At 38.6% G+C, this 11,857-nt stretch overlaps 1 protein-coding gene across 3 annotated transcripts in view; it reads right to left on the reverse strand.

The window, feature by feature from the left end:
- iqsec3a (IQ motif and Sec7 domain ArfGEF 3a) overlaps positions 1-11,857 on the reverse strand; it is a 76,990-nt gene that overhangs the window by 41,728 nt on the left and 23,405 nt on the right. For 2 of the 3 annotated variants that reach the window (XM_037981335.1, XM_017414816.2), the window contains exon 2: positions 7,137-7,809. The exons of the other annotated variant lie outside the window; for it this stretch is intronic. In XM_037981335.1, the coding sequence (XP_037837263.1) occupies positions 7,137-7,784 (648 nt within the window). In that variant the 5' untranslated portion in view covers positions 7,785-7,809. The remainder of the gene's footprint in view (positions 1-7,136; positions 7,810-11,857) is intronic. 3 annotated transcript variants of the gene reach the window in all.

Consider the following 11,857-nt stretch of genomic DNA (forward strand, 5'->3'; position numbering starts at 1 on the left):
GCTATTAATCCTGCCTGTGAAATTTTGCTGAAAAGCTGTGGGAAACAGAGGCGTAATATAGCCGTTTTCATCTTGCAGCAGCTCCATCACTCGATGAAACCTCTTTAAATTTCCCCGAACAATTGGGCCAGAATGAGCGCTTATCTTTTCAAGTCACTCAGAGATTTCTTTTCATTCAGACTTAAATCAATGGATTTAATTCTGTTTGTCTTCTGAGTCTATCAAGGACGAGAGTGCAGGGAAGATTTCAGCTTTGAAAGAATGAAAGGGCCAGTTCACAACATTATAATTGTTCTGCATTGAAATGTGCATTTTAAAAAGGATTTCATTCTAGGAACAAGATATCCTTGTTGTCCTGTGTTCTCACTACTCTTAAGATATCAAGTTTGCCGGCTGTATCAGGATGATGAGGATTAGTTTGGTCCGCATAAATATCCTCCTGCCAATTCAAATGCAACCAAGTGACCAAAAAGAGATCAAATTGTGACTTTAATCTCTTTATACTTCAGTCCTGGACAAAGTCACCGCACAAGCTCACGTAAGCTTCTATTAAAGTAAACACTGATAGGCTATAATGGCTCAAGGGTTTGCAATTTCTGATAAGTGGCTGGCTCAACAAGATGCAGCCTCTGTCGCTGTCATTGGAAGAACAAAATCATGCACAAAGCTCTTTAGAAAAGCGAAATGACACTGAAAATCCATCTTATCTACTCCATTTACATTTCTGTGCAGTGCCTCTGTGAGCAAAGTGAAACGGACTGAGAATATTAAGGAAGCTTCTGAATAGCACTCCGGTTTCCAGCTCTACTGTATCTGCTGATGGCGGCAGTCCGGCTGGTCCAATTCAGCCTGAATATTCATCACTTTTTTTTTAATCTGACCTGCTCTGCGCACCTTATCTCCACGAGTGTGCTCTAAAGATATTGTGTAGTCTTTTTAATACATGCAGAGCTTTAATATGATTGACGTCATTCAGAGAGGTGCCCCTCAACTAAACACATTCTGCTAAAAGTCAACAACATAGGTGCCCTTGACTGTGAGAGCAGATCATCAGCATGGCGCCGTTTGATTAAATGTTGCAGTTGAGCTTGTTTGTGCTTTGCCTTCTTTGTAAGCCGGGTTGGGGGGGAAATGAATAAAGTATTTGGGTCATGATGCTTTCTTTATTCGAGTGTGTATCTGAGACACTTTGCTATTCAGACAAAATTAGAGCCTGCAGGATGAGCAAAGACATTATGGATGGAGGAAGGAAGCGTTGAGGAAATAACGAGGATTGTGCTGCTATACAATTTAAACTACATGGATGTGATTTGTAGATTTAGCAATAATGCTAAACTGCTCTGAAGCCTCATTACCAGTCAGTGTAACATATCTTTAGTCATCGCTAGTTTCATTCAGGAACCTAGAAGTTCAAAACAGAAGCATAGCTGCCTTGGTTAATTTGCCACTGACTTGCTAAGCTACTTTTAGTTAACGTCCTGAAGCACAATACAGATAATTTAAGGCTCCTGATGCATAATATCCCAGTGTCTGCGCATGTGATACAGTGATAGATTTTTATTTGGAGCTTAGACTAAAGCAGAACAACTGAAAGCTTGATGTATTCATATTCTTTACCAAAAAATAGTGAAAATAATTAGCTTTGATATAGTTTTAAATTGTTGTTTGATGCTGTATAAAGGTTTAAAATGGTCTTTATGGGGACATTTACTTTGCACTGGTAATTCACTGTCCTAATATGGTGATATTGTACCGAGACAATAAATACCATTATTGTCTTATTCAGTATAAATGCAAAGATGCCCATCATTTATGTCTTCTATAACTGACTGTACAGTAAATATAGTAAACTGGCAATAGTATAGACTGGCTACATTATAAGTTGTAAACAAATCCAATTAGGTCCAATCCATGCTAAAACAGAGGACATTGTTCTGACTAAGTAATAAAACTATAATTGCAAAAATGAACATGTGTAAGTCAACAAAATTTGAAGCATAGATCTAGTTATTTTCATCAATAATTAAAAACTGTTACATAATCATATTAATTCAATAAAATAAATCATTAAGAATAGCACTGTTCATTCTCTTTTTACTGTTTTTTATCTGTCCTGTCACTTTCTAAATGTTACACTTCTTGGCACTAAAACATCATTATTCTGTGCCTTTAAACAGATAAGTTGGTAAAGTAGAGTTCTATAAAGATTAAACTACTGCTGAAAGTCTGTTTCTTGCATTTGAAATCACAATGTGTCTTAGAATTACTAATAGCAGAACTAATATCCAAGGAAACTATAATCAGTAATGTATTGATGCATGTGATATGCATGGTCACAATGATCGTAGTATAAAAATGCCATCACAGACCACATGTCCACTGTAGCATGTAGAGAAGTAAAGGTCAAAGAAACAAAAAACTGGATGAAAAGCAGGCAGAAGACAGACAAAAACAAGGGTGTGAAAGAGGAGGTGACATAAAAAAAGGCGAGACAGATGACCACACCAAGAATGACACGTTTAAAGTTCCCCTCATTAGCCCCTGTCAGTTGTAGTTCTGATTACTTCACCAAGCTCTAAGATCATTCAGAGGTTTGAAAGAACAGCGCTCTGCTCCACTATCTCTAAATCGATTTTGACAGGCAGATCAGCACCGTGCTGACCTCATGTTTCACTCTGAATGAGGGAGAAAAGAAAGGCGTTGCACAAAGCAGTGCAACACATCAAACATTCCAGTGTGAAATAAAACATTTTAACCAAAGTTAGGGTTTGAATGTGAACGCAATCAGAAAATGCAGGTCGTGATCCCTAAATTTACATAATGACATAAAGGGAAATGTAATTAGGGAAAGTTAAGGGCATCATCTCTAAGCCTTTTAAAGTAAAATGGAAAGCTATCACAGACAGAAGCTGTAATTTGAGTATATTAAAGATGAACTCAGGCTAAGTTCCTATATTTTGAAGCATAAACAGATTTAGTGGTTCAGATAAGTGTTCTGTAATACCCAAGGATGATGGAAACAAAACGTTTTGTCAAAAAATTCTTATGCTTAAACTAGTATTGTGTTTTATTACAAAAGGGTTATCAGGACACCATAAAACTATGTTTTTTATTTTTGTTTTTCTGTAACAGATTCAAATGGTGGTTTTAAAATCTTTGTCTACTTTGAACTTGGCTTGTGTCTCTTATATTAGAAGCTTCACATACGATTTTATCTCTAATTACATAGATGTACATTATGAAAAGTGAACCTTTTTATACATTAAAAGTGTTTTACTCTCATGGAGTGTGGACCCACATTTCAGCATTTCAGTAAACTGTTTTAAACTGCATCATTTGATATAGTTCTGGATAACTGTTTTTATGTTTGTTTTCATACTTTGCAATGGCTAGCTAATATCAGTAAGTGAATCTGAAATCAACTAGCCATGATGAGTTCATGAGCAGTTTGGAATCTATTAACTGCTAAATTTATAAGATCCTCCCAGCAAAACACCGGGACAGAGAAATGTCTAAGACCAAGTTTTCCCTCTCAATAACCTAGTAAATAGTAAATACTGTAGTGAGACATCATATGCTAGATATAGTGAGTTGTCAACACAGTGCAGTGAGTCTGTGTGCAGTGAGTTGGCATTGAAGTTAGTTGGCATCAGATTTAAAGAACATCACCCTTAAATATATGAAAGAAGACTAATGTATGTAAATAAAAACAGCAGATCATTAGTACTCACACGCTGTAGAAATAAGACGCAAAATGCAAAGCCAGGATTATCAGCTTCCATGCTCATGCAAGCTGTCTTACAGCCCAGAAACATTTACATGATTAATGAGATGATTATATAACGGCAAAAGTGGGATCTTGCTAATGCTGACTGGGTTACAAAATGAGGATGACAATGGAAAAGGTCAGATGGTATCGGGGCTGAAGGGCTGTTTTGCTGATGAATTTATGGAAACTTAATTTAAATCTAGGTTGAAGAAGTACTTCCATAGAATAAGCTACAATTTATTATCATCCGCCTTCAAATGGCAAAGATGGACAAAATGTTTTTTGTCTGTGTTTGTGTGTGTCTGTCTTTTATTGAAATATCTCATGAACCACTCGAGGAATTTTAATGAAACTTTCAGGAAATTATCATTAGATTTTCCTTTACAGGTTATTAACATTTGGAGTCAGTTCAAGATGGCCTCCACAGCCAACCAACCTTACAAAACACAAAAATGGCTACAATTCTGTCTGTTTTACAGACATTGTGCAAAAATTAGGTGTGGTTGTGGCTGAGAGTCATTCACAACACATACTCAAAGTACTACTCATTGTGCAAGATGTTTGTTTAAAACTTTACTGTTGAACTCAATCCTGTTTGTCTGTTAGCAAAATATCTCATGAACCACTGAGCAGATTTTATTGAAAGTTTCAGGAAACAGTCATAGGATTCACCTCTACAACAATCACTTTTGGAGGAAACCTAATTCAAGTTGGCTGCCACAGCCAACTAACCTTAGAAAACACAAAAATGGTTATAATTCAGTCAATTGCACAGGTATTGTGCTAAGATTTGGTGTAGTAGTAGCTGAAAGTAATTTACAACACATACTTTGAAAGTGACATCTTGCAATATCGCATGAGATCATGCATAACGTTATTTCCAAGGTTTGACCCAAAGTGCTACAACATAAGATGATCTGAAACCTTAGTTCTTAGGTCTGAATCCTAATGAAGGCATTGTTTAATAAAACACAGCAAACTGAGCAAATTTACAACCTATATTTTGTTTTCCTCCAAAGAAGGTTGTACTTTGAGGAAAAAACAATAAATGTTTTTTAAATATGCATATTCAGTTTACAAAGGTGGCATGTGCTCCTCAAGGTTAAAAACTCACATTTAAGTGAGTTAAATAATCCATCGTGAGCTCCTTCCTCAGCAATAAAGTATCTCTCTCTGCAGATCCAATTACTCCGACATTGATCTGGAGATGCATCAACCCCCTACAACCCCCACCTGTACAGACAGAAGATCAATCCAGCTGATTGCGTATCTCAAGCCTCGTTGACAGGGAGATAGTGGAAAATAGGGGCTCTTAGATGTGAGATTAAAAGTGGGAGAGGGGAGGTGAGAGAACGAGACACAGGTTAAAAGAACTCTGAGCCTCGATTAGGGGAGTGATGAAATAAGTCAAAACTGAAGAAAAATGGAGCTGATAAAGGGTTGATAAAACAAACCTAGTCCTAGTCAATTAAACTAGCTGTTAGCTCATTTTTATAGTTGTCAGTTGATAATTGTTAGCTTATTTTTCTTGTAATTCCTTGAATTTATGAATATATATAAAAAGGGACATAATCTACATGACACAAACTATTCTCCTACGGAAAATCTTCCTTTGTTTTGGACCTTGAGACTAAGAAACCCTAAAGACCAAAAGCTAATGTTTACTGATTGCTCTGAGGTATTGATTAGGTGCAGCCAAGTGTGGCGCAGCACACTTACAGAGACAGTAATGAAAGTTACGACTTAAGAGACTGAGATCAGCAACTTTTGAACCTTGTGAATACTGAGAACTCAAAAAAAGAAAAAAAAATGCATTGTGTTAAATTAGTGTTAGTCTTTTACGAACACTAAGGCAAAAGGTGCAATAACGTTTTTACCTCTGTGTGTGTGTACGTTCTTGTCTCTGTCTTTTATATAAATATTTCTTGAACCACTGGAGAAATATTAATGAAAACTGGGGAAGGTAATTAATTATTAGCTGTACATCTACAACTGCTTGACCTGGAGTCAACCTAATTTCAAGATGGCTGCCACAGCTAACTGACCTTAGCCAACACAAAATTGGCTATAACTCAGTGAATTTTACAGACATTGGAGCTAAAGTTTGGTGTGGTAGTAGCTGACAGACACTCAAAACACATATCCAACAAATCACATGAGATATTTCAGTATTGCAAAAGCTTTTGTATCGTGTTATTTTCAAGGTTTGACCAAAATGGCTCATTTCTCAACATAAGATCATCTAAGTCAAAATCTCTGTTGTGAAAGTCAGTGGGCAATATGCAGTTCTTGTTTAAATGTGTGAAACATCAGCAAACTGTTTTAATTTAGAAGTTCATATTTTAATATTTTTCCAGCAAAAAAAGCTTTTCTGAACAATAATCACTTTACTTTGTGAAGAAAAGAGAAAAGATACAGATTCACACTTTTTAAAAGATGCAGTCAAGAAATCTGGTTTTGCAGCTTTATAAAGCTGAGGAATTGGTAAGAAAAATTATTTGAAGATCCACAAACTTTTGGAAAGCTCTCTGAAGCTGTATTTAGACACCGTTCTGCAACTGTAAAATCAAACTTATTAGACCTGTCGGACCATGAAAGCTAGGCCCAAACCGTGCTGCCTTACCTTCGTGATGGTCCATGGACTGAAAAATGACGTTTAGATGGATTGTGATGGAAACAGATGGTTAATGTTTGATGGTTCTGGAAATTAAGATGTTATGAGGATGATTTCTGAGTGATGGAAAGCACAATTTAAGTGACAGATGTGTGAACGTGAAAAGTCATGTACAAAAACATTTGCGTCTCACAGACATATAACCAGCTTTGAACAAATCCCACCTGCTTTAATAAGATAAGTACATTTACCAGCTGCATGCTTTAGTTCTGCATAGAACCACAGGTTTTGAATCATCCAATGAATAGCATAAAAAAATACAAGAAACAAAACAAACTAGAGGGCTTTTAATTCAAGCAAACCCTACAGTGTATGTGCATGCATGCATCCCATATCAAAATATTATCATATCTTACTTATATTACTTTTTTACAGCAATCTTAAGTTTAAATTTGGAAAATGAAGTGAGGATGTTGATGACATGGTTATGATAATGTTGGTTTATGACAATGAAAACAAGGAATAAATACAGTTTTGATCGTCCACAAGAGTCATTAGGGGTAAATAAGCCAATTAACAGAATCCCATCAGGTGCCCAACAGATCAGATCCCCTCTTCCTCAGGCAGAAACTGAACCACACCACAGACAAAAAGGTACAATACAGACAACTTTCTGCATCCTCGGCTGTCCCCCTCCCCTCGCACAGACAGCACACTCCCCCTCCCTCCCCCCATTCCCAGAGATCACCCTACCTGCTTGTTTTTGAGGTCAAGCGAGAGCTCATAGTCAGAGGAGGAGGAGTGCGAGCCGGCCCCGTTGCGCTGCACCCTCAGGGGCGAGGCCGTGTGATGTAGGCTGGCTCTCCTCCCCGTACCGCCTCCTTTGGCTCCTCCCTCTTCCTCGTCCTCTTCCTCCTGCACCACCTTGGCCTTGCTGCTCTCACCTTGCAACTCATCCCCCTCTTGCTTTGCCTTCGTCTCGACGACTTCCTCTGACTTTTGAGTCTCTTGCTCCCCTTCCGTCTGCTCCTCTCTGCAAGGTGAAGGAGCTTCAGGGGCGTCCTGCGGCGGCGGCGCTGCTGCCTTGCTCACGAACTCCCCTTGGGGCTGAGGCTGAGGCTGAGGCTCGGGCTCCAGCTGAGGCTCGGGCTCCAGCTGAGGCTCGGGCTCCAGCTGAGGTTCAGGTTCTGACCAGGCTTTGACTTCAGGCTCCTGCTGAAGCTGAATCTGTGGCTCAGGCTCAGATTGAGGCTGTGGCGGCAGAGTTTGTGGCTGAATCTCTTCCTGCTGCTGCTGGTGGGCCTGCAGTTGTGGTTCTGGTTCAGGTTCTGGTTCTGGCTGTGGCTGTGACTGGGTCTCACCCTGCAGCTCCCCCTCACCTCCCATCCCTTCCTTCCCCATAGATGAGTCTGGAGAAAGTTCATCGCTGCAGAAAGGAGGAGAAAACGCAGAGTGAGGTTGCTGCTGCATCCGTGGTGACTTCTGACCTCTTCTCCAGGTTGCCTGGGTTAGTGGTAAGAAGTTGACCCATTTTTGTGTGTGTTTGACCATTTCACCTGTCTAGCTGCTCTGTTCATGAAAGCTTCTCTCATCTGTCTAGACACTGGCAGACAGTGAGAACCAGGAAAATACACAGCACAAAACAGCTACTACAACCACAAAGTGCAATACTGAAATAAACATCAAGTGATTATTTATTGCAACAAAATCTTCAGAGGAGAAAAATGTGAAAAAAAAACAAGGTAGTTGACAGCCAATAGTGACACACACCCACACACACACACGGAGACACGGGGGACAGTCATGCAGCTTATACAAATGTCTTTATGCTTTTTAGACGTTCTGCGCTTGTTTATGTGTGTCTGTGTGGGAGATGGCAGCTTTTTTCTGTGAAGTAACAAGAAAGACAAGGTGGGAATCTGTATAATCGGTTCCTGGAAACCAGCTCGACGTGCCTTTTCTCTTTTAGAAAACTTTTCTCTCTTTAAGAAAGACACATTTTCAGCAGTTTCTGAGGTGACCTGATCAGTTTGTGATTTAACTGGCAGCAGCTTTTAAAGAGGTTTTAATTCTCACTTGTCAGCTGATGACTGGAATAACACGACGAGGCAGAAGTTATGTCAGCACATCTGCAAGGCTGCACTTAAGATGCCGGGATGCTTAATCACATGTTTCGCTCAAAAGGTCAAAAATCTTCTAAAACCCTTTTTACACACTCAGAGTGGGAAGGTCGTAAAGTTCTGCAAATTTTCCAAAATGACAGCACACCCTGAATAGTTTAAAATCAGGATGTTCACTTTCTTAAAATTTAGCTTCTCTTAATCTTCTTTTTATGTGCAAACAAATGCAAAACTATAGAAGACTTCCTGGTAAATCAGATTGAAAATGGCCGGTGGTTTAGGTCACTGCTTTAGTAAATATGTTAAAGTCTCTCAGGTCATTCACTAAACCCCTCATATCTGTTTATCTAAATTAAATATTTGTAAGTCTTTTCCATGTTAAAGCTTAGGTTTTATGTTATACTCTGTCTTAATCAGTAATCTTTATCGCCCATTGCTAAAAGGGGAAGGAGGATGATAATAATTTTGCTTGTGTCTGTGTATGCTAGTCTGTTACCAAAATACCTCATGGACCACTAGACAAACTTTGTATAACCTACAGAAAGTAATTATTAGATGTATGTCTACAACTGATTAACTTCAGGAGTCCAACCAACTGCAGATGGCCACTACAGGCAATTGACTTAAGAAATGACAAAAATCACAGTGCTAGTTATTGAAAGTCAGTCACATACCCTGAGGGCTACTAATTGTGTGAGGTTGGCGTCAACCCTGTTTGTCTGTTAACAAAATGTCCCATGAACCATTAGATGAATTTTGATTAAACTTTCAGAAGGTCATCTAAGGGCATCTGGGAGTCAATTCAATTGAAGATGGCCTCCGCAATTAATCAACAACAGCCAACGCAAAAATGGCAATAACTCAATCAATTTAAGAGATTTTGAGCTAAAATTTGCTCTGGTAGTAGCTGACAGTCATCCGCAACACATACTCTGTCACATTCACATAATGGTATTTTTAAGGTTAGATCAAAACAACAAATCTTCAGCATATGTTGGTCTTAGTGTAAAACTAAAACTGTGGCATGAAAGGCAGCAGGTGATATGGCTTCATTCAAAGAATTCTAGGTCTTTAATTTTATTTTTTACCTGTGATCATGCATTTTGCTCACTATCTCTCTCTCTCTCTCTCTCTCTCTCTTTATTTCATCATGCTTGGCAGCACATAGACACGAGGAGATGGTATACTTAGGAAGCATATAGCTGTGTCTGCTGCTTCAAAAACAGAGTTTCTTGGAGTAATGAATAATGAACCAAAAAATAAAGTGTGCTGCATTTCCTCTCAATTGCAGGTGAGCTTTCTCTTGTGCAAAAAATAGACCTGCCTGGATAAAACAGAAGGCTTCTTTTGGAAAGAGAGTGCTTTGTAGCCATCAGTGTTTGCTTTCTTTGTCATAGATTTAGATGGAGCCTTTTTTACCATTTGCATTTTTCAGGAGCACATGCTCTTGTGGGTCATAATATGACAGCCAACAGGCTTTATGCAGCTGGTTTAAAGTTAGATTCTAATAATCGCACAAACAAAATACATATACTGCCAAAAATAAGGTATTTATAGAGGATTATTTTGGTGTCACTGATAGCGATGTGCTGTATATGTATGTGTATTTATACACACATCATGTGTGCATCCTTTCATGTTATCTTAAACAGCTTTCAGGGTTCCATCACTTTCCTCCAGCCTCCAAATCTGTCACTCATACTCATCCTTCTCATCCATTTTGTCAAGCTTCCTCCTCTCTTTCTAATCATACACACACACATACACACACACACATAGAGTCTTCCCGATGCTCTGTCCTCTACCAGGTAAGGAGATTGAGTAGTTCCAGGTGTCAATGTGACTGACGAAGCGGAGACAAGCCCTGGATGGTGCAGCTTTCTCCATTCATTTTTCCATATGTCAGTACTAAGATGGATGAGCAAAGTGGTTTCTACAGTTTCAATTCCGAATACAACTACACTGTCTTCTGGTGTCCCCTGCTTTGTTATGGTTGCCAATAGGCAGGAAATATATCAGAAACATGAGTTTGCTTTATTTCCTCACTGTTGTGTGTGTTTATAAGTGGAACAACTAACAATCTAACAATGCCATAGCAGCTATTGGAGCTAGTATCAGCATATATAACCAGTAATGGGACAAAGAGAGAAGAGGACAGTGCTTTTCAATTTGAATTATGGATTTAATAATTAAAAGTTAGCAATAGATTAAACTGGATTTTTGTTTCCAAAAGAACATCTAATCGCTGCGTCGAGCACCTCCACTCCAGCCTATCAGCATCAGACCGAGCCTCCATCTCAGCCCATCAGCGTCCAACCGTGCCTCCAGCTTATCCAATCAGCGAGCAAGCCTTCGTTTAAAAGGACTTCCATCATGGCCCCATCCGTTCATCGGCCGAACTTCAGCCCACCTCCACCCCCAGTTTCCCAGCTCCCTCAAGCTTCCTTCCCCTCTTCAACCTCCACCACCAGTGTCCGGCCCGGGGAAGACGGCTCTAATGCTCAACCTGAGCTTCTCGTCGAAGCGCACTGCTATTGTCGGCACTCGCGTCTTCCGCTGAGGTCCGTGCGCCAAATATCTTATGTCATTCATGTCAAATAAAACCATTTAATTGCAGCTTCTCTTTGTCATGAGTCTCTCCAGGTTGAACTATCTGTTAGCTTTAAGGCATTATTCAATGAAATTATTATAACAACTGCACCTCTGAATCACATGGTTACTCTCATCTTCGACCTTATCCACACAAAAACTTTTTTTTTCTCTAAAAAAAAAACTTTTTTATTTGTGGTTTCTAAATATATCCTCATATCCATGATGATGATCCATTTTTACAAATGTTTTCATCCACACAGAAACAGAGAAAATGGAAAGGTTTTTCTCACCATGTTCAAAAAATATCAGGGTAAATTCTTTATACACAAATAGAGGTCTTTTAAAACAACTTCCTTTCCCACATTTTGAAATGCATACTTGATATAGATAGGACTTTTGTTTGCAGTAACTTAACTTGATAATATAGATAAACATAGAGGTATGTGTTTATGTTTTTACTCTAATTTTTTTGTTGTAGTTGTGCTTGTTAGTTAAAGATTGTAAAGCACTTGTTTTTTAGTCTTTTAACTATTTTTTTTTACCATTTATATATTCTTTTTGACTTTGTAACTTTTCTCTAAAAGCCTACAGAGTGGTTCACATTTCTGAGCCCTGACAGCATTAAGGAACATTAGAGAGAGGCATTTGGAGGATGTAGCATTTAAATCGCTGATATCTATTATTTACTTTGTGGGAACATGTTAAAGAACAAAAATCCTTCTTTTTCTTTTAAACACAATACATCGTTTGCTGAAAAAGTGA

This window comes from Kryptolebias marmoratus, linkage group LG18 (assembly GCF_001649575.2).
Source record: "Kryptolebias marmoratus isolate JLee-2015 linkage group LG18, ASM164957v2, whole genome shotgun sequence".
In the NCBI taxonomy this organism is placed as follows: domain Eukaryota; kingdom Metazoa; phylum Chordata; class Actinopteri; order Cyprinodontiformes; family Rivulidae; genus Kryptolebias; species Kryptolebias marmoratus.